The following is a 23,172-nucleotide window of genomic DNA, read 5'->3' as shown; positions in this document are numbered from 1 at the left end:
GGGAGGTTAGTGGCGGCGAAAGGCTCATTCCCCGGCTCCCGGGGACCTGGCCGCGTGGCGCTGCAGGTAGGAGCGCGGGGCTGGGCTGTGTGCGGTCAGCAGCCCGCGGGAGGCGGCAGGTGCCCCCCCTCCCCGCCCTGTCTGGATGGCGGCACGGCCGTTCCGGAGCGGGGAGGCGGCCGCCATGGCGGTTACTGAGGGGAACGGGGGAAGGGGCGCGGTGGCCGTTACTGAGGGGGCTGTGGTCGTTACTGGGGCGCTGTGACCGTTACGCGGGCTGAGCGCGGGGACGCGCGCGCCCGGTTGCTCCCCGCTCCCCTCAGCAGCCGGGTTAACGTCACGCGCCGCGGGCGGGTCCGTCCTGCTCAGAATAACGCCCGCGCGCCCGGCGTAACGGCCGCCCAACGGCTCCCAACGTGTCTAGGGCAGCGCTGCCCGTTTGCCTGGCTAGGCTGGATTTCCAGGCGGCGTTTTTCTTTTTACCGGCACACACGTTTATTCTGGGGGACCCCTGACTTCGAGGCGCCCCCTGATTTTCTGGGTCGGTGGCCAAACGTCTTCACCTTCCTTTGATCTGCCAGCGGGGATTAGCTTTGCCAACTGTTCCTTGGTCTCTTTATCCAGAGCCCTGTTGCCATCTCAGCTGTCACCACCGGAGTGTGCAAATCGGTTCCCAAAGATTCATTAAAGGCCAGATTTTTTTTTTAAAGGTTGAAAGCACCTAGATGCTTTTGAAAATCCTGCTAGTCATCTAAATACCAGGCCCTAGATATCTAAACATCTGGCCCTAAGGGCACCATGTTATCTTATGTGAAATCCTTCTCAAAGGCAAATTTCTACTGTAATTTTTTTATACTAAATATAGATTGACAACCACAAGCATTCAAAAATCATGAGTTATACACCCCAAAGTCATGAAGATAAATACATACATACATACATTTTGGGTTCTTTTAATTTGCCTTTTTGTTTCTGAGCCCTTAGGGCATACAGCAAAAGCATGTATCTACCCCAAAGATTCCATGTACCTAAAAGAGTTGTACATTCCTATAATATTCAACACCATTTTGGACTTTGGATAACATGGGTTTTCCTTCCCCCTCCCCATTTATAACTGCAGCCTTATTAAAAATCCTTATTTCTGTAAGTAATTCCCCATCCTGAAAATATTGAAGCTTACACTTTCCTCTTCTATTACTTAATTTGTTGCATACATAGATGTTGATTTTTGTACAAAACTGTTTATTCTTCTAATTACATATTTTAATTTCATTGTCTTTTATGTATATTTTGTTATGGCACATTTCAGTGATGTTCTTCATTCTGACAGGTTTATTGATCGTTACTGCCAAAGTCAATGATTTTTTTTTTTAAACAATGAGTATACTGTTACTTCTTTTTATTGGTTGGGTGGGGACGTGGTGGTGATATCACCTAGCTTGTCTTTTGGTGAAACTAAAAGTGCTTTAGGTCCACTGTGTTTTTACAGTGGGATAGGTAAGGCATGTTTGTTACCCTGTGATTAAAAACACCCCTTTTCTTAGCACAGAGGACACAGATGTTAAATGAACCATTATTATTCAGAACTTGACAACCCTGACTCTGATTATGTGGCTAACACTGTTCCTTTGCCATCAGAGGTATTTGCATCTGAATGCCTGCAGCCCCCAGTTATGTGGGTATCAGGAAAAAAACAATTAAAACATTTTAAACTAAAGCATTAATAGAGACTTTTCCTCCCTTAATTTCACTTATTTCTCTCCCATTAGTTATTAAAGGCTAGTCTACATGGTGTGACACTAAAGGTGTGACATTAATGCACATAAGTTACAATGCCTTAAACCTCTGTGTGAATGCTCTCTTTCAGAAGTGGCCTTAGTTTTGCACTGACAGGGCCACCATAGAAGACTGTAGGAGTGTTTCCCCTAAAAACTATTAATCATCAGGCCTTTTACTTGTTTTCAACATTTTTAAAGTTTTGTATAGTTCAGGTGTCATCCACATTTGATTTTTTTTTTTTAAGTACAAAGAGAAGGGGAGAAGCAGTGGAGCACTCATCTTAGCTTTTCTGGTTGTTGTCCCATGTAGAAAAGCATTTGCAATATTTCACAGGTATCAATTTTGACCTAAGAAAACTTCAATAAATTGAAATGTAAGGTTAAAGAGAACGACAGTCCCCAGGACCAATGGGGAGAGGACAGTGCTCCAGGTCAGTCCGATTGACAGGACAAGCAAGCCAGTGAGGAGTCAGGAGCTCGGGGCTCTCCTCTGTGTGAGCTGGAGCTGCCTGAGCCAGATCAGGGCAGAGATAAGGAGAGAGCAGCAGCCTGAGCTGGGCTGGAGGCAGAGCAGCAGCACTAAGCCAGAGGAGCCAAGTTGAACTGGAGGCAGAGGAGCCAGAGCTAGGGATCTGAAACAGCTCAGACCAGCTATGCCCATGGTGAGCCAGGGCTGAGCTACAGCAGGGAGCTGTGGGGCCAGAGTCAGGATAGCGGATCCTGGCTGTACCACAAGTAACACTGCAGCCAAATGTGGTGAGCAGCTGGGGAGAGTGAGGGGGGAATCCTGGGCAGAGGGCCCAGTGCAGAGAGATGTTGCCAGACTGGAGAGGGCACGGGAACTAGGGTTGCCAAGCGTCTGGTTTTCATCTGGAATGCCCAGTCGAAAAGGGGTCCTAGCGGCTCTGGTCAGCACTGCTGACTGGACCGTTAAAAGTCCGGTTGGCGGTGCAGCAGGGCTAAGGCAGGCTCCCTGCCTGCCCTAGCTAGGCACAGCTTCCAGTAGCGGCTGGCATGTCCCTGCGACCCTTAGGCACAAGTGTGATCAGGGGTGCGCTGCCCCTGTCCCGAGTGCTGCCTCTGCAGCTCCCATTGGTCAGGAGCTGCAGGGTGGTGCCTGCAGGCATGGGCAGTGTGCACCACGCAGAGCTGCTTGGCTGCGCCGCCGCCAGTCTGCCTAGGGTCCAGATATGGCAGCTGCTTCCTGGGAGCCTGCCTTAGCCCCACTACACTGCTGACTGGGAGCCGCCTGAGCTAAGTGCCAGCCAGCCAGAGACCGAACCCCCTGCCCCAGGTCGGAACCCTCTTCTGCACCCTGACTTCCTCCTAGAGCCCGCATCCCCTCCTGTGCTGGAGCCCCTCCCACACCCTGAACCCCTCATTTCTGGCCCCACTCTGGAGTCCGCACCCCCAGCTGGAGCCCGCATCCCCTCCCGCATCCCAAACCCCTGCCCCAGCCCAGTGAAAGTAAGTGAGGGTGGGGGAGATCGAGCGACGGAGAGAGGGGGGCTGGAGTGAGTGGGGCCAGGGCCTCAGAGAAGGGGTGGGGGATGGGGCAAGGGTGTTCAATTTTGTGCACTAGAAAGTTGGCAACCCTAACGTGAATCCTATGGGAGGGCCAATATGGGGAAGAAGGGTCTTACCACCTATAGCCTGAGGGCTTGTGGCCACCACCAGAGCAAGTATCTGACCCGTGGTATCACCACAGTGCAGCCAAGGCCTGAGAAGGAGGCCTGGGATGTGTGAGAAACAGACTTTGAATGTTTATGGTGTTCCCCATGCCCGTATGGTGGGATCCTTCGTTCCTTTAACACAGGGGTTGGCAACCTTTCAGAAGTGATGTGCTGAGTCTTCATTTATTCACTCTAATTTAAGGTTTCGCGTGCCAGTAATACATTTTAACATTTTTAGAAGATCTCTTTCTATAAGTCTATAATATATAACTAAACTATTGTTGTATGTAAAGTAAATAAGGTTTTTAAAAAACATTTAAGAAGCTTCATTTAAAATTAAATTAAAATGCAGAGCCTCCCAGACCGGTGGCCAGGACCTGGGCAGTGTGAGTGCCACTGAAAATCAGCTTGCATGCTGCCTTCGGCACCCGTGCCATAGGTTGCCTACCCCTGTTCTAATCAAACAAATTGGCGAGCCTAAAACCAATACTATCCAAATTAATATTATTAACCTCCTAAATCAGGCAACAGACTGGTGAGCAAGGCATGTTATGCTTATATAAAAAGCACACAAGATCTTTTTATAGGGGTACAACATACAACAGGCAGGACACTTGAGTGTGTGACAGGGATTCCAGGCATCTTTAGACCCCTGAGAATCTCACCTGAGGCATAAGTGAAGAGTTAGCCCTGGTCTACACTGGGGGGGGATCGACCTAAGATACGCAACATCAGCTACGAGAATAGCGTAGCTGACGTTGACGTAGCTTTGTTCGATTTACCTCACGTCCTCATGGCGCGGAGTCGATTGCCGCGGCTCCCCCGTCGACTTTGCTTCCGCCTCTCACTGAGCTGGGATTCAGCAGTCGATGGGAGAGCGATTGGGGATCGATTTATTGTGTCTACACTACACGCGATAAATTGATCCCTGATAGATCGATCGCTAGTAGTGTAGACGTACCCTTAGAGTTAGAGAGCAAGATTGTGTGTCTTACTCACTCACTCTTAAGAACACAGGAACCTGATTTCCTGTGACTGCTTCTTGGCAGCGATTCCAGAATTTCCTGTTATGTACTGTGGTTTGACTTAAAGTTTTAGCTTAGAGGTTTTGAATTTAATCTTGCAAGATAAAGTTATAGTATTATTATTTAAAGTGATACACACGTTTAAGGGGCTTTGTTAAAGGTTGAAGTTATAACAAATGGTACCGATAAGATATTAGCAGTAGCATCGGGCCCGATGACCCACACTAGTGGTGGTGTGGGGGTTAATAAATCTATGTATTAATTGCTGCCAAGAGGCCACAGTAACTCAGAACTTGTACGATTCGAGCTACCTTATTTCAGTCCCCTCAACTCTCCCGGACTACACCTCTGATCCGTCTGCCTCAGTTTTCCCCAGCCGTTTGGCAGGTCCCAACAGAGGAAAAGAGCTTCAGCTTCGAGCCATCAAGGGAAGAGAGGGGAATGCGCCCCCACCTCTCTATCGTTTATTTGGGACTTATTGAACTAAGTGTAAAAAATGATTTGGTGTGTTTCTGTGAAGGGACACCTTCTGTTTCAGAGTAAAGAACAGCAGAGTGTTCATTATATAGTTTACAGGTCTGTCGCATCTTACGCTGGGGTTATGTTCCGCAGTTAGCGCGTAAAGCGAAAATCGCGTATAGTCAAAATTACATTGAGTGTAATGGCAGGCGGAATTGCTTGCACTATAGAAACAGTATTTAAATTGTTGTTTTTCTCTTTTGTTGTTGTTTTTTTTTCTTGTTTTTGCTGACCGCATAAAGCTGAAATCACACATGTTAAATGCGCCTAAGATGCGACAGACCTGTAATACATAGGCTAGTCAATAGTGAAGTTTTAGAATTGAAATGAATTCTATGTTGCATGTTAAGATGAGTGGAGCAAGGGCAAGAGTAGAGTCTGTTGGAGTTACCCGCAGTATGGCTTTACAAAACTTTGCCAGAAAATACATTCAGTAACATGATGGAGGTTTAGTACAGCTGAGAAATAGCGAAATGATCTCTAAGCATTTTAACCCATGGGGTTTTGTAAGTGAGGTGTTTAATGTAGAAACAAAGCAAAAAAAAAAAGAGGCTAAACTGGTGAAGGGAATAGCTGTTGAATGTCTGCTCGTGGCTTGTAGTTCACTGAGAAAGAAATTGAATAAAAAATTAGAGTTACTCAGAAAAGCCCAGCAAACTTTGGATGAGGGAGGAAAAATTATTCAGGATTTAACAAATCAGCTACATGTAGTGTCAAAGAAACAGTCAGTACTTTTCCAAAAGAAGCAGAAGTTAAAGAAAATGTTAAAACGGTGTAGGTACCAAATATAGGAAGCAGGAGAGGAAGCACATTGTTGGCAGGAGCGAGTGAATGTCAGCTTAAAGTCACTGGACGGCTATAAATCAGACTGAGGTCGGCTGTTGAAAAGAATCAAAGAGTTGGAAAATATAGAAAATGTGTTAGAGGAGGACAAAGAATCAGTTCCCATCTTTGAGCATTGGCCTGCTAACCCCAGGGTTGGGAGTTCAATCCTCAAGGGGGCCATTTAGGGATCTGGGGCAAAAATCTGTCTGGGGATTGGCCCTGCTTTGAGCAGGGGGTTGGACTAGATGACCTCCTGAGGTCCCTTCCCACCCTGATATTCTATGATTCTATTGACATGGTGAAACTCACGAAGATAGAGAAACTTGCAGGGCCAGTTACTAAAAGTAGGGTGAGAGAGTTAGTTCAGGTGGATACAGTACCTTTAGGAGCGGAATTGGAGATTGAGTCTTAGAAGCCACTGGGAGAGTCAAAAGAGGAAGTTAGCAGTGCAGCAGCTACCAGCAGTCTGCAGATCAAAAAAAAAAAAGGAAGTCCTAGGACAACATCACAAGAGGTGAAGTTGAGTGTCATCACAGAGAAGGCGATTAATGATATAAAGGATAAGGTGAGCAGAGCAAAGGGGGAGGAAATATCCTCTCCTCTGTTAGTGTCCTCCCCTGATAGTGAAGAGGGAGGGCCTTTAGAGACTGTAATTGTTCAGGGACTAGAAGATGCAGTGTCACAAGTGACACGAGTAGCTAGTGCCTGTGATGTAGTAATCTCTAGGTTACAACAGAGAAAGATATGATAACCAAGGGATGCAATTCCTGCTCCTCCACCCAATGTTACATTGACACCATATAGATCAAGAGACCCAGCCCCTTTGGGTGGACACTTATTGGCATTTGAGCAATCATCAACATTGCCTGGGTCCCTAGAATTTTGTGAACCCTCTACACCCCCTTGGTATATGCTGATATTACCTGGTGTACCAGTAGAACACCCTACTACACCAGATCTTAATGAACTGAAAGATGTCCGGCGTCAGTGTGGAGATGCCTTGAGTGTAGGACGTAGAGGTTTTATGGAAAGTTTCCCTGCTCATCCAGGATTATTTCCAGAGGAAAGTTCTAATAGCTCCAAGGGGAAAAATGTGAATTTGGGTAGAAAACGTCAAAACATAAAAATTATAGATTCAAGCTCAAATAAAAGCCCAAATCCCGACCCGGAGAAAAGATCCTCAAATTCTAATTCTGATTGCCATGTAGCAGTTGTTACAGATATTAAGACCCTAGATCTGGTAGCTAAGGAAGTGGGAGTGATGGAGGATTCTTCGGTTGCAATGAATGCACAACGTGTACAAAAAACAGCAAAAGTGTTTGGCTTACCAAGAAAAGATTGGGTTAAAATCTTACAACTCCTCACAGTGAATTGAGCATTATGGAGTATTTTGCCACCTGAGTTTAGGGTAGGAGAAAGATCTTTTAAAGACACAGTAGCCCTATTGGAACATAATCAGCATCTGGGGCAAGCTGAAGTGGCCATCCTGTCTAACTTAAAGCAGAGACCTAATGAGTCCCCACATCAGTTTCACCTGCGGTTAAGTGCAGCATAGCACAGTCACATAAAAGAGAAAACAGATAAGCCACCATATGTTAGTTTGTTGGTCAATAACTCTCTTAACCTTTTCCTGAAATTGGGGAACATGCATATAAATGATAGCACTTCTTTAAAGAAGGCATTAGCCTTACTGGCCAAGGCATATTCTCAGGAAGGCCCTAAAATAGGTCGGTGTGGAGCCCCTGTTGCAGTACTTCAGGAACCACAAGCTAATCCCACTGTAAGGATTGAGGGACCCCCAGGGTGTTAGGCCAAGGTGTTCCTAGATTCTCTAGGTACCAGCGTTGGCAAAATGACCCTAACCCACGTAATAATCCTGGACCTTCGAGTGGGCGTGCCCCTCAACAGGGTTATGTGTTTGGACCCCATGTAGGGGCCTGGGACTGTGTTTCTTCTTTTCAGATGCCGCCCAAAACAATTCATGCCTGCAGAGATCCAAGTCACTGCCTCCCCACAGAAATTAAAACTCAGTTGTAATAATGTTGAAGACAGTGCAGCAGACGCTTGAGACTCAAGGATGGAATATCCGGGAACTCCAAGCACACGTGAATGAGCTGATGATGGAAGGCAAGGCCCAGCACCCTCGAACCGTCCAGTGGCCTCTGTTGATCCATTTCCTTCTCTCCGGTGGACAGCCTCTCCTCCTCCAGAGTTGGCTGCCTCCGAAGAGATAAAAGGAAAACCCATAGATTATTTGTCTGCATACTCTACAAATTACTCGGCATGATGCCAGCCGGCCCTAAGCAAAGTCATAGTCCCTTTAGGCAGGGATGCAAGCAGGAGACCCACAGTATCTGCAGTGGTAGGGGGCCACCACAAGAATTTTATTATAAATACTGGGGCAGCAATTGGCATTATGCATGTCAAGGATCCTAGATCCTCTTCTCTGTCATCAGGGCGTACAAAAACACTTTCAACTTTTGCAAGCAATCAGGTTGTTACCACACTTTCTAAACCCATTAAAGTACAGATAGGTCACCTAAAAAAGGTTCATACCTTTGCGTTAATAAAATTAGCAAACCCAAAGAATTGCCTATTGGAACTGATTTCCTATACAAACAGGGCTGTGTTCTTGATTTGGTTAACCTATTGTGTCTTACTGTAGAACAGGCAATGGGTGACTCACCAGTAATCATACCTGAGTATGGCATGGTGTCTCCAGTGGAGTGGTATGATTTAAGCAAAATAGTGGCTACTTATGCAAACCAACCTGAGTTATAGGCTTTACTTCGCAAGCATGCGGATGCCTTTGCTAAACACAAACGTGATTGTGGCTGTATGGCAGTCACTATTGTTGTAAAAGGAAAAGATGCATCAGCCCAAAGACAATATCCTTACCCAGATCAGGCAAACCCATACATAGAAAAGATTATCAAGGCTTTGCTGACACAGGGAGTACTACGTAGATGTACTTCCACTGCCAATTCTCCTATTTGGCCTGTGAAGAAACTAGATGGTTCTTGGCATCTCACAATAAATTACAGATGCCTAGATCAGGTCACACCCACGTGCACCTCTACAGTGGTCAAAATGCCAGATCTAATAAAGTCCTTTGATCCAGAGTCTGTGTGGTTTACTGTCCTTGACATCAGTAACAGCTTTTGGACATTGTCATTGGCCTGCATTTCACAGTACCGTTTTGCATTTAGTTTCCAGGGGGGCCAATATTCCTGAACACGTTTACCCTAGGGGTATAAAAATTCTCCAGCTTCATTCTATGCGCAAATGAGGTGCGTACTGTCGTAATTTTCTAAACCAACTGTTCTGTTTCAATACGTAAATGACCTTTGTTTAGCAACATGAACCAAGAAGGAGCATCTGAAAAGGCGTGACATGCTTCTGCAGATCCTAAAGGAAGCAGGGCTAAAATGCAATATGGCCAAGGCACGGCTAATGGCCAACCGTGTCTTTCTTGGGCCTGACCCTGACAAAATGGGGTAAAACCCAGTGTAACAAAAAGTAAATGCAATTCAAACATTGCCTTTACCACAGGACCTAACAGCTTTAAAATCCTTTTGTGTTTAATTGGGTACCACAGGAATTTCATTCTTAATTTTGCTTCCATTGCAGGTCTCTTGTACCAGCTGTTAAAGAAAAGTGTCCAATGAAAATGAACTGAGCAACACACGGAAGCAGTATCCCAGCTAAAACAGACCATTGTCAAGGCCCTGGTGTTGATCACTCCAAATCCTAAGATACCCAATCATCTAAAAAGGTAGCAGTAAGTGTTAATGCGTTAGCTGCTGTGGCTTCATAAGAGAGGCATGAAAAAATCAGACCTGTGGCCTATGCCTCACGTTTAATGTCATCAATTGAACTTAAGTAGGACAATTATGAAAAGTACCTGTTGGCCACCAGTTAGGCCACACAACACTTTTATTTTCTAATTGGCCTCAGCCCGATCATATTACACTCATCGCATACTCCCCTTCAGTTCTTACTGTCCAATAGGGTAAAAGATGGGCAAGTTTCAAATGCTTGCCTAGCCCGCTGGGCATTGCTGGGGGGGAAGAGAAAAAAAAATTGCAGTAAAACTTGTTAGGACACCATCTTTGTTACCAACTACCCTACTGTACTAAGGGGAGCCACAGGTGTGTCCTGATCTTAATCAATTGAATCTAAGGGGGAAGGGAAAAAAAGCTTTCCCAACCGTTAAGCCAGAACACAAATTCCATTAAAAGGTATCATTTCTTTGTTAACGGTTCTAGTTATTTACCATCAAGGCAAACCTTATACTGGGTTTAAAATCTATGCAGTTCCTCCCGAAGAGAAAAAAGAGCCTTGGAAGAAGGCATATGCATGCATTCCACATTCTGCTCAGTATGCTAAAATAGCAGCGGTGGCTTGTGTGTTGGAGTACTGTGTGCAGTTCTCCATCACCACCACATACCAAAGTATCTGTCTGTTTTCAAACTCCGTATGGGTATGCAATTCTCTCACAAAGTTTCTACCATGTTGAAAAACAAATGGGTTCACATCTTCTAATGGCTCACCTATCAGGTATGCATCGCTGGTAAAATACATCTGTTGGTTAGCAGTAACAATCACTGTTCCAGGGTGGCCAATTAAAGTTACAAAAAAAAACAACTCACTAAAAATTAAAACCCTATGCTACAAAAAATGGGGGGGGCCTAATAAATTAGCCCCCAAAGAAGCCTAATCAGGGGAATTCTTTAATTTAAAAAAAAATTCTGTTACTACCCCTGGCCAACGCATATTCTCAGAGAGGCCCTAAAATAGGTTGGCATGGAGCCCCTGTTGCAGTACTTCAGGAACCACAAGCTAATCCCACCGTGAGGATTGGGGGACCTCCACGGTTAGGCCAAGGTGTTCCTAGATTCCCTAGGTACCAGCGTCGGCAAAATGACCCTAACCCACATAATAGTCCCGGACCTTCGAGTGGACGTGCCCCTCAACAGGGTTATGCGTTTGGACCCCTTGTAGGGGCCTGGGACTGTGTTCCTTTCTTTTCAGATGCCGCCCAGAACAATTCATGCCTGCAGAGATCCAAGTCACCGCCTCCCCATTTAATTTGGCACACCAGTGGCACTCAATTAAATAAAATAAAAATGGACACCTACCTGCAAAAACATTTAAATTGGGTCCACTTGCAGGGAGCAGCTAAATTGGGAAAAGCCAAACAAAAGGCAAAGGCTTACGTGAATAAAAGCCAAAAAAAACCACAACCAAAAAAAAAAATGTAAAAGGTTGAAAACCAAGTAATGCTGTTATTCTATAAAGCACCAGAGCATGGGCTGTGTGACCAATGGATCGGACCCTTCCAAGTCATCAATAAACTCAGTTCAGCGGTGCATAACATTAAAATAACAGAAGGCATGCGTAATAAAAACAAAATCTACCATGCTAATCAGTTAAAGCTCTATCAATCATTCAGGTCGCAGAAGTAACTTCCTCCTCAGAACTTAGGTAAACAGCATCCAATATAATCACAACAGCTGAAGTCCAGCAAATTACAACCATAAAATAAACACTAACATTTCTAATTTACGACACCCTTATCATTGCTCTAAGGGTAAAACTAAGCCAAAATCACAAATTTGGAACTAAACTGTTACAACCCCATAAAACCAGACTACACTGTTGGGCTGAATTGCCTAAGCATGTAAAAACAAAACATACTAACACAAAAGAAACGAACTATTATACTCAACCCAAAACTTATCCACAGTCCTCTACACCAGGTTAAGGAAATTAAAGGGAAAAATGTCACATTTAAATGTCAATTGGTTAAAGTTATCTTGTTGCCATCCAGTGGCTGGAAAAACATTTGGCCTTTAAATAATAACTCAAAGGGGAAAGAATGTAAAACGTGTAACTCCTCACCAACAAATTCAACTTCCCTAAAACACAGAATACCTTATAAATGGCTTTTTTTTAAGTTTTATAATAATCTAATAATGGTGTGTGTGTGTGGGGGGGAGTTTAACCGTATATAAACGTAAATATAAAAATAAAGAACAATATAAAATGCTCATTATAGCTAATTTTCAAACCAAATCAGAAAGCAAAAAATGTACTAAATGTAACATTTGAATTTAAGGTTCAAAATCCAATTATTAACTATAATTATAATAATCAATACCAAATAATGTAACTTGTCCAATAATAAACCCAGAATGTGCTAGTGGTCTCACCACAACACCCATAATAAAAAAAGTAATCAGGTTCGGTTTATGCATGTTCCTGTAGTGTTAAATGTGTCTAATTGGTATCTAGAAAAATGTAGCTATTGTCAGCACACCAAAGTGCCTTCCTTTTTCTCAGTACAACTTAGGCTGCAATTTTATTCACATTAACAAGTGCAAAATATTGTTCTGTTGGGAATGAATAATAACTTCCATAAACCATATGTCTCTAGAAGAAATCGTAGCTTAAATCTCCTTAAAAGGTTAAAATCCCTAACAGAACTATTTAATTCAAAAGTGTCAATTTAAAACCAAGCGAATATTTAAAAAATTCGCAAACATATAAATTATGTGTTACAAAAAAAAGCCAAACAAGTGGTCAATCCAATGTTACAAAAAATAAAAAAAATTGTCACAGAAAAAGCAATTTACTGTTTATAACATAACCCAACTATTTAATAAAACCCAACATAAAATTAATCAGCTAATCGCTTAAAACAATAATCAGCACAGGAATCAACACTTAAAAAAGAAGATTATATGCTCTGCATTTGGAAAATACGTTTGTAAATGCAATCCCTAGTACATTACAATCCTTAAAATTTAAAAAAGATTCCTCACTTAATTAAAAATGAGCAACTGCTAAGTTGGTACTGTCCCAAATGTTTTCAAAAGCTGGAAAAAAAACCCCAATCCACATATTTAAATTCATGCCGGCATTTATCAGTGGGTCTATAAACAAGATGGGATCTGTAACACCTCACCCTAACCAAAACGGTTGTTCTTTTTAAAAAAAATTGTATAATGGCACAATCCTTGTATGTCTCATTCACGGTCTCGTTACCAGTATTTAGCCCAGGCAAGGATGTGTACCGGCAATTGGTAGCTGTCCATTCTATAGGTCATCTCAAAGGCAACAGCTATAGGAAACACGTTAATGCACCTCCCTTGGTGGTCTATCACACTCGAACTCAAACCTGAAAAGTACCACAGATGGCCTGTTGCTCTAAAAAAGGGCCTCCCTATATCTGTAGGTGTAATGTGTTTAAGACAATCACTGTTCTGTGTAAACTGCAGAATTTTTTTCCCAAAGTTCATCATCATGCTTGGTAAGGCTGACCAAGTAAAAAACGCCAATAAAAAGGGTAACCTGTGCTAAAAATAGCCATTTTTCTGTGGTTACCAATCAAAAGAGGTACCAATACGGTTCCTTAAAGTGTCCTGTTTTACTCCAAAGCAACCCACTTTAATAGGAAATCAAGTTATTTCCCCTATTCCCACTTTTAAAAACATCACCATTTAATTCCAGTCCAACCCAGCCTATCCGGATTTAACTATCCAAAGTACACACCCCTTTCTTGTCTACATTCCCCCACTAGAGTTACAGTTAAAGTCAATGGGCCTGTAAAAAACCTCACCTCATACAAATTACTAACGATATGGACAAAGCCAAATAAAGCTACAAATAAAGTGAGTTGTAAGTTCTTACCTTTATTAACATCAGAAAGGTTCAAATGTGATTTTTTTTTTTGTAGCATCCAATCAAATAAGATTTGAAAATCCCAATTTTGGGATGAGGAGTTTGCAAACCTTAAAACACAACCAAGTACCTTTTTTCTTTTTTCTGTTTCTCCAGCAGCGAGATTGCAACTAAGAATCAGCACGTGAGACAGAACTTCATTTTCTGTCTGTCTTGTTCTTTCCTCTCCCTTTTCTGTGCATTTGTCTTGTTCTCTCGTCACGGACACGAGAGCAGACTTTAAAAACAGAAACAGCAACTTCAGCCCATTTCAACTAACTTCTTCTCTTCTCCCACAAAAAGGAAGGTTGTTACCATCCTTAGCACCATCTAAAAGATTCCTCCCCCCTCTTCTAAAAACTCTCCACAGCTAAAGGAAAATGGAATAAGGGATATAGTTGAAATGAAAGCCTTGCTTTATACTTTACATTTCAAATTGCTTAATTGTTTTTTCTTTTTTCCTCGGTACCTTTAGTAAAAGGTTAAAAAAGTTTGTAATGCTGGTTGTTGACCTAGCACTAAGAAAGCTGAGGGTTACTGGCCTAATGTATAGGGGGAAGCAGCAGACATGACATATCTCAGTTTTACTTAGATTTTTGACACAGTCCCACATAACATTATCATGAGGAAACTAGGGAAATGTGGTCTAGATTAAATTACTATAAGGTGGATGCAAAAATTATTGAGAGGCCCTACTCAGAGTAATTATCAATGGTCCGCTATCAAAGTGGGAGTGTGTATCCAGTGGGATTTCGCCGGGATCAGTCCTAGGTCTGGTAGTATTAGAAAAATCTTTCTAACAAGATGGGTAGTTAAACTTTGGAATAATCATCCAGTGGAGGATGTAAAAACAGGTTGGACAAACACCTGTCCAGGATGGTCTAGAAGGTTTACTTGGCCCTGCCTTAGCCCAGGAGACTGGACTGGATGATCCTTTGAGGCCCCTCCCCACCCTACATTTCTATAATTGTATGAAATGCAAGTGAGAAATTAAAAGCTCCTATGTTATGCTACGGTAGTTTTATCTTTGGCAATTCCAATTGTGAATGCAAAGTCAGTCTAACCTCCATACAATTAATTAGATTCAACAAGGAATTTGGGGGTTATTTATTGGAACGATCCCTTTATGTTTTGCTTCTGTAAAGTTTAGTTTAAGGTAAACATCTTCCAGGCAAAAGAAACAGTGAAAAAGCAAGAGCACCAGCTACACTTCTGGATGTGCAGCCAAAAGTTGGTTGTACTCTACAAGAGGCACTAAGGTCTGGTCTCCACTTAAAACTTATGCCAGTGTCGGTATGTCAGTTGGGGCTGAAAAACCACACACTAGACTCAGTAACATGGCTATGCTGACAAAACCCCCAGTGCGAACACAGCTATGCCGAAAGAAAAATGCTGCTAGCAGCATAGCTAATGCTGTTCAGGGAGGTGTTCACTTGCCATCAGAAACACTTCTGTCAGCGTACATTGCATCTGCACTAGGGGGCTATGCAGGGCTCCAGCATAGACTGTGGAGTGTAGACATAGCGTCACTTTCCTGACAGTCTCTGGGAGGCTATGGAAGTGAGAGTGACAGACAGCATTGCTTTTAAACTAGTTAGTGTAATCTCAATTTCTCCCTAGCTGAAATGGGAAATTAACGATCGCTGCCCACTGGCCAATGCCTTTAGATAAAAGCACCAAGGGAATTTGTAAAGATTTAGTCCATACCATGGTTATACTAGCATGGTTTGGAAATTACTACCTGTTAAGTAAGAGACAGCTTAGCAAACAGGCACCCTTGTCCAAATGATCAATGTGAAATGTAAAATAAAGTGTGTCCTCGGTTTTGAGGGTCAAAACTTTTTTGATCTGAATATGACAAATACATCTTGAACCATGAAGCTGGACACAGGTAAATCATATAGACTGGCTCTCTCATTTAACAAGAAACATAGAACAGATGGTTTTCTGAGTATTTTAATGTTACTCCAGAGTTCAGCATCTTCCTATGACAAGGCTGTGTCCGACACAGAGGCCGAAGGTAACCTAACAGTTCTGACATGATGATGACTGGAGCCCCTTACGGGAAAGCACTCAATTAAATCAAACTAGAGCTAATCTCTCACTACCAAAAAGATAAGTACAATGGAAAATGTAGAGCACGGGTATAAAGCTTTGTTTGGGTCTAAAAAGGGTCTTGAAAAAAGAACAGTTAAATCTGGATCTGGTCGAGGTTCAAACAAAAAGATTTTCATTAAATAAAATTCTGTTAACTCATACTCATGAGAAAATTGGATACCCCTTTGAGAGATGCCCCTCAAATGTAGAGGGATTATGTTACAAGGGAAGCTCTTTGGGAAATCGAATGTCATTTTTCTCTCTCTTTGTACAGCACCCAATACAATGGAATCCTGGGCCATGACTAGAACTTCTGGGCTCTAGGGTAATACCAATAAATAATAATAATGTTCATTAAAAAGCATAAAAAGAGCCAACTACCTGCAGGAGTGCAATTGTGATCTGACATTCCTAGGTGCCATGACCAGTCAAATAAAAGGCAGAATTGAGGTAACATCACCTGGGTTCAGAAAGGGTTCACTAGGAAGAAAAAAGCAGCACAGGAAGGAAGAAGGTTTGGTCTGGGCAGAAGGCTACAAGGAAGAAATACAAAATTGAGGGATCTCTTCTAGTCATCAATGTGCAGAACCCAACTGATATTGGTGAAAATTGGAAGATGGAAATGTGGAGGGACACAGAGCCCCTTTCATGTGTGTGGCAGGCCCATCAGCTTTCAATAACTCTGTTTAGTAGAGAATCTGAGAGCCACTTGTCACTGCCCCTCAGATGCTACCTTTGTCCCTCACACACAACTAACAACATATCTGTTTCCCAGGTCTCAGTTTGTGTGATCGGAAGAGAAGGGATTTCTGAGATGATGGAGCCCCCGTCCAGCTCAAGGTCACAGAGCTTCCACCACCCAGGACCACAACTAAGCTGTGACCTCAGAGAGATGCAGCAGTATCCACGGCAACTAGGTAATAAGTTGTGTATAGAGATGCATGTGGTGTTGGGGAGCATGGATAGTACAGCAGGGAGGGGAGTCCCTAAGGCAGCCTGTATGAAATCATTGGAACAGCATTTGGTGTCTAGTGGCACATGGAGGCTGGGTGAATCCCTGTTCCTAGTAGAGTCGTGAGGTCCAGGAACATATGAGTTTGTGTGCGTCCCTCTAATGGTATCTTTGTAATCCTTTAGATCTTCCTGCACCCTATTTGTTTGTTCCTTATGATAAGGGGAATGAAGGAGACCAGGATATGGTGGCCTCGCTCCATAGGTTCGGCTTTATGGTGAGTTGTGTCCGCACTCTTCCTCCTGCCAGGCCGTGCTGCTTCCTTGTCTGTCCTCACTCATTTGTCTCACCTCCTCCCAGCTCCTCCATTGCTCAATGGTCTTTCCAACTTTTTCTTCCCCATCAATAAAATAATCACACCCCTTTCTTTGAGAGGTGCCTTGTGCATGTGGTGCTTCTCCAACATCCTGGATAGCTCACTTCATCCCCTGGTAGTTCATCCCACGACTGAGTGGTGAGACTATCGCAGGAACAGCATGTGCTGAGTGGGGCTCCCTTGTGGCTCCAGGTGTTTGCTTGAGTGGTGTGGATTGGGGCTAAGAGCTCTGTGGGGATGGGCAGGCTGAGTCTAGCATCTCTTGCTGTGTGGAGGAGGATGGGATAGTGGGAAATGGGATTCCTTCCCCTCCTCCAATGCTGCGTTGATGACGATGGCTCTGCCGTTTGCTGCTCAGCTTGTGCCTGAATGGTGGGATTGTGGCCAGAGCAGGCAGGTGCTGAGTGGGGGACCCATGTCATTTCAGATGCCAGTGACGTTTGAGGAGGTGGCTGTGTACTTCTCTGAAGATGAATGGGCTCTTTTGGATGAAAAGCAGAAGGAACTCTACAGAGATGTCATGCAGGAGAATTACGAGACTCTCCTCTCGTTAGGTGAGGAGTTGCTATAATCCCTGTAGTGTAGACATGGCCTAAATCTTTTATAAGCAACACAGCCCATTTCCCACCATACAGTCTGCTTGCTAAAATGTGATACATGAATCTTTTATAAACTATATGAATTATGTCTTTCCCCTTCAGCAAAGAAAATCTTGGAATGTTCTTTGTAGTTAAGTGATCATCGAATACTTAACATGTTATGATGCATGTACCTCTTTCCAATGAGCAGGATTTCCGATTGCTAAACCAGATGTGCTGTCCCAGATGGAGCGAGGGGAAGAGATGTGGATCCCAGATCTCCAGGGCTCTGAGGAAAGGGAAATCCCAAGAGGCACTACGACAGGTGAGGAATGAGTGAGAAACTATCTGGGGCTTGGAAAAGCTGGGATCCCAGCAAACCCGCTGAGTCCTCTCCCTGTTCTGTCCCATCTCATCTGACTCACTATTATGTCCTGTCCTCATGGCAGGTGTCACTCCTGGCTCCCAATTCTCCTGCCTGATCCTTGGCAGAAGCTTTTTCCTCCCTCAGCTTTTTTCTTAGGGCTCATATGGGACTTTGAGGCAGAACCCGCCCCTCCTCTGCCACTTGGTGGAATATACTTCCTGCCTATCAGGTTCTGTTATCAATGATAAATCCCTTTACCACCCCCTCTGTCCCCAGCACATGCAGTGAATCCCATCTGGATTCTCTCTCCCAACAGGTACCGGGACAGCAAGTGAAAACAAGGAGGAGAGTCCCCAGCAGGAAGGGGCTGTGGGAGTGAAAATGCACAGGATGTTCTCAGGAAGACCGCAGGGCCCTGATGGGGCAGATGTCAGCAAGAGTCAGGACAGAATGGGGCGGCAGAGAGGAGACTTTCCAGGCAAGAGTAAATCTACTCACAGCAAAAGAGGTTTGAGGAAATCCATAGGCCCCAGCGCCCACCCAGTAACGCATATTGGGTTGACACCAAATACCATCAATGAACTGGGGGAAAGAGTCAGTAACAGCCCTCTTCTTATTCAACCTTGTCAGCAAACTAGTGCAGAAAAGAGTGCTGTCAGGTGTAGTGAGTGTGGCAAAAGCTTCACTCGACAAGAATACCTTCAGATACATCTGAAAATTCACAGAGAGGAGAGACCCTATAAATGTAACAAATGCAAGAAAAGCTTCAGACACAAGACAAGCCTTGTTCTTCACCATTACACAGTCCACAAGTCGGAGAGACCCCATAAGTGTCCAGACTGCGGCCAGCTCTTTATTCTGAGAGAGAGATTTATTCAGCATCAGAGAATCCACAATGAAGAGGCGTCCAGAGGGTTCAACGATGGGATTGTGAGTGAGAACAGGGACAAGAATCCCCAGAAGAAAGGGTCTGCGGGAGCAAAGCCAGACATGATGTTGTCGGGGAAACCCCAGTGCCCTGAGTGGGGAGATGCCAGTGAGAGTAGGGGCAAGGTGAGTCAGCAGCACGGAGACCCTCCAGACTGGAGACAAAGTAAATCCACTTGCAGCAAAACAGACTTCAGGAAATCCAAAGACACCAGCACACAGCATAGAGACTGCATGGGGAAGAGACCAAATACAGACACTGAACTTGGGGAAAGTTTCAATAACTGCTCTCTCCTAATGAAGCATCACCAAACTGGTGCAGAAAAGAGTGCTTACAAGTGTAGTGAGTGTAGGAAAAGCTTCACTCAAGAAAAATACCTTCAGATACATCTGAGAACTCACAAAGGAGAGAGACCTTATAAATGTAAAGAATGCGGGAAAAGCTTCAGTCGGAGTTCAGTGCTCAAAGATCACATCATGAGTCACAGAATGGAACAACCTTATAAATGTACTGAGTGTGGGAAAAGATTCAGAGCGAAGACAATCCTTGTATATCATCGTTACATAGTCCACAGGGTGGAAAGACCCTATAAGTGTCCATACTGTGGCCAGCAATTTGTCCTAAGAGAGAGACTTATTCAACATCAGAGAATCCACAAAGAAGAGGAACCTAGAGGATTTAATGATGGGATCATGAGTGAAGATGAAGCTAAGCATCTCCAGCGGGAAGGGCCTGCAGGAGCAGAACCACAGAGGACATTATCGGGGAGACCTGGGGGTCCTGAGCAGGGAGGAGACTGTGGAAGTCAGGGCATGCCACGAAGGCAGAAGGGACGCCCTGCAGGCAAAAGAGGCAGTATATCTAATCAATGCGAGAGAGATTCCAAGAAATTGAAAAGCACCATCGCCCACCAGGGCACCAACACAGGAGCACAAACAAGCACAAATGGTGACAATGAGAAAAGCTTCAGTAGCAACTCAGCCCTTTCTGTGCATCCGAAAATCCACCTGGAAGAGAAACGTTACACCTGTGCTGAATGTGGGAAAAGCTACCTCCAGCATGCTCACCTTCGAAGGCATCAGAAAAACCATACAGGAGAGAGACCCTATGTATGTGCAGACTGTGGAAAGAGCTTTGTGTATAGGTCAATACTCAGCAGACATGAAAGGACCCACAAAGAGGAGAAAAACTATAGCTGCACTGACTGTGGGAAAAACTTCAGCGAGTACTCATACCTTACTATGCATCAGAGAATCCACAGGGAAGAGAGACCCTATCAGTGTCCCGACTGCGACAAAAGCTTCAGGCTGCGAGGACACTTTACCAGTCACTGTAGAACCCACACAGGGGATAAACCTTACAAATGCACCGAATGCGGGCAAGGCTTTGGGCGGAAATCAACCCTGACTAAACACATGAGGATCCACACCGGAGAGCGACCCTATAAATGTGCGCAGTGTGATAAAAGCTTTCGTCAGAAGTTCGTCCTTTCCCAGCATCAGTTAATACACCAGGGAGAGAGGACTCACAAATGTACTGAATGTGGGAAAATCTTTCTTCAGAAGTCCCACCTTACCACGCATCTGTCTGTGCATCGAGGAGATAGACCTCACAAATGTACTGAATGTGAGAAAAGCTTCAATGACCGATCAAATCTTCTTAAACACTTGACAAATGTCCACTTGAAAAAAAAAACCATACAGCAAATGTAGCTTCAGGTTAAATAGATCTACAATTGTGATGATAGAAAATAATGGAGTGGTGCTTTTTTGATTCTGGTGAGACATTTCTCCACTCATACTTATTCTAAAATACAAGGTTTAAGGAGGATAGGTTGGTAGTATTGCCTTATTTATGATCATGGGAGTGAGATGTGGGAGGGGGGAAAAAGCTGATGGAGAGGAACTGATCTTTCAACAGGTTTTGGGGGTGGTTAATGGGAATTTCAAGGGAGTGGAATTGAATTTTGCAAGTTGAGCAGTGGCATGCCATCTATGGATGCAATGCATGGATTGCATTCCTATGTGAGCCCTGAATATGACTTCCTGACTGGCGGTGCCAGTGGGACGATTCCATCCAGCTACCGAACAAAATGGCATCCTCCACACATTGTGAAGACATGGGTATTTTAACATGGCGCTCTATAAACGGATTAAAACCTGGCGAACTGAGATGTCTCAAAATGTAACTGTAAACAGGGAATCCTTGTTGAACAGGTGTGTTTCTAGTGGGATTCTGCAGAGATCAGTTCTTAATCCTCTGCTTTTGAAACATTTTTATCAATGACCCGGAAAAAAATATAAAATGATCACTGATAAAATTTGCAGATGACACATAAATTGGGGGAGTGGTAAATAATGAAGAGGACAGGTCACTGATTCACAGTGAACTGGATCACTTTGCAAACTGGGCAAAAAAAAACTATATGCATTTTAATGTGGCTAAACATAAATATATACATGTATGAATGAAGAATGTAGGCTATACTTAAAGGATGGGGGATTCTATCCTGGGAACGTGGGACTCTGAAAAAAATTTGGGGTGTGGTGGATAATCAGCTGAATATGCTGTCTCCAAAAAAGCTCATGCAATCCTGAGATGCATAAATGGGAATCTCGAGGAGTAGAGAGGTTATTTTACCTCTGTATTTGGTACTGAGGCAACTGTATTTTTTTAAATATGTCTCAGGGTTTATCTACTCCGGAAGTTTTACTGGTATAATTTTGCAAGTACGGTTATAATGGCATAACTTTCTGTGAATAAGTGTTTCAACATGGAGAGTTACAGAGGCATAATTACAATGGTATATTTTATGCCAGTTAAATTCCACGTGTAGACAAGCTCTTAGCAAGAGCAGTTTTCAAGGTAACAGGTGAACAGGAGTGAGTCAGCCTTGCCCCACCCTCACAGCAGCTTTCTATGATGCACTAACTGGCTATAGCACTATTGGCTAAAGAGTCAGCTCACTTTCAAAGGCATATGGTTAATAATGGGATGCCAACGAGTGCATCTTCACCTGGATCTTCCATCCCCAGCAGTTCAGTCTATTCCAAGTGGGTAGGCACACCGTGATTTTTCTCCCGTAAGGCAAGTACCCTAACTGGGCCAGTGTAACTGGTAATGCAAGTGCTACTCCCTCCCCGAGCTGTGCATCCTACAGTCCACTGAGGGTGTCTGAAAAAATACCCATAATCCTTGGTGCAGGGACCTGCTGCTTATCCTCTATGGAATAGCTACCCAAAATGTTTCCTAATTTACTTCTAAAAAACACAGTTGGGCAGAGTGCTGGGTATGAACTGGAAAACAGAAAATGCCCCGTTAAACTTACAGCCAATTAAGCCTGAGTGTGATTTGTTAACTTATGAGACAAAGTCCCCTAAGGCTTTGCAGCTATGCAAAATGTATAAAGGATATGTGTGACAGATTGCTATGCTTGCTAGTGAAATAAGGAATGGAGAGGTACTGAGACTGATCTGTTTGCAGATGTTTTAACCATTAATTGCAAGTCCTGACTGTTTTGCTGTGTAAGGGAGATGTGAGTGGTATGAACAAAACAAGGAAGTAACTAGGTTGTAAACAACTGGGGTATGTGATGGTATAAACAAATTGGAACAGACACAGGTGTTGACACTTAAAGATAGGTCAGAAAAGATTTTACGGCTTGCCTTGGGACAAGATTCCCATGATGCTTTGCAGTTAACATAAAGCTATCTAGCAAGGAATGGAATTTTACAATGCAGTAACTGACATATTTTATATAAGATATTTTTGCAATGTACTAACCACAACATATTTGCAAGATATGTAACAAATTAAAATTTCCAAAAAAGGCCATAAACCATGATTAGCTACTTGGTGTTGAAACACTTGGAAAATTACAAGGAAGAGGGAACTGAGGAAAGAGCCTTAAGGGCAGGTCTGCACGATGGGGCTAAGTCGACCTGAGTTAAGCAACTCCAGCTATGTGAATAACGTAGCTGGAGTTGACGTACCTTCGGTGAACTTATTGTGGTGTCTACATCGTGCTAGGTTAACAGGAGAAACTCTCCCATCAACTTACCTTATGCTTCTCGTTCTGGTGAAGTACCAGAGTCGACAAGAGAGCAATCGGTGGTCAATTTAGTGGGTCTTCATTAGATCCACTAAATTGACCCCTGGAGGATCGATCACCACACATTGATTCCCCTGGTAAGTGGAGACAAGCCCTAAAATATGGGAAAGTATGCACTAGGAGGAGGCAATAAATAAGGGTTGGAATGTTGAACTAAGAAGAGTTACCAGGGTATAACTACCACAAGAAATCATAAGAAAGTAAGACCATTGGCAGAC

At 43.7% G+C, this 23,172-nt stretch overlaps 1 protein-coding gene across 4 annotated transcripts; it reads left to right on the top strand.

Moving 5' to 3' along the window:
* Nucleotides 1-22,812, top strand: LOC120403140 (zinc finger protein 585A-like). Of its 4 annotated transcripts, none has more exons than XM_039533908.1 (7): nt 1-66; nt 9,451-9,591; nt 16,416-16,559; nt 16,780-16,871; nt 17,398-17,524; nt 17,760-17,873; nt 18,232-22,812. In XM_039533908.1, exons 3-7 carry the CDS (start codon nt 16,457-16,459, stop codon nt 20,553-20,555), a joined length of 2,760 nt encoding a protein of 919 aa, XP_039389842.1. In that variant the 5' UTR covers nt 1-66; nt 9,451-9,591; nt 16,416-16,456; the 3' UTR covers nt 20,556-22,812. The 4 variants fall into 4 exon arrangements, with proteins under 4 accessions (XP_039389842.1, XP_039389843.1, XP_039389841.1 ...); XM_039533909.1 differs by having other exon boundaries at nt 9,451-9,595; nt 16,418-16,559; XM_039533907.1 differs by having other exon boundaries at nt 9,451-9,601; nt 16,418-16,559.
* Nucleotides 22,813-23,172: the final 360 nt, after the last annotated feature.

The sequence above is a fragment of the Mauremys reevesii genome, linkage group 4 (genome assembly GCF_016161935.1).
Source record: "Mauremys reevesii isolate NIE-2019 linkage group 4, ASM1616193v1, whole genome shotgun sequence".
NCBI classification, from domain to species: domain Eukaryota; kingdom Metazoa; phylum Chordata; order Testudines; family Geoemydidae; genus Mauremys; species Mauremys reevesii.
The sequence above is the reverse complement of the archived record's forward strand: the minus strand, read 5'-3'. Positions and strand labels throughout refer to the sequence as shown.

Coding starts and splice junctions, on each gene's coding strand:
- LOC120403140 (XM_039533908.1), top strand. CDS start 16,457: ATGATGGAGCCCCCGTCCAGCTCAAGGTCACAGAGCTTCCACCACCCA. Junction 16,872..17,397: donor TCCATAGGTTCGGCTTTATG/GTGAGTTGTGTC, acceptor ATGTCATTTCAG/ATGCCAGTGACGTTTGAGGA. Junction 17,525..17,759: donor CGAGACTCTCCTCTCGTTAG/GTGAGGAGTTGC, acceptor TCCAATGAGCAG/GATTTCCGATTGCTAAACCA.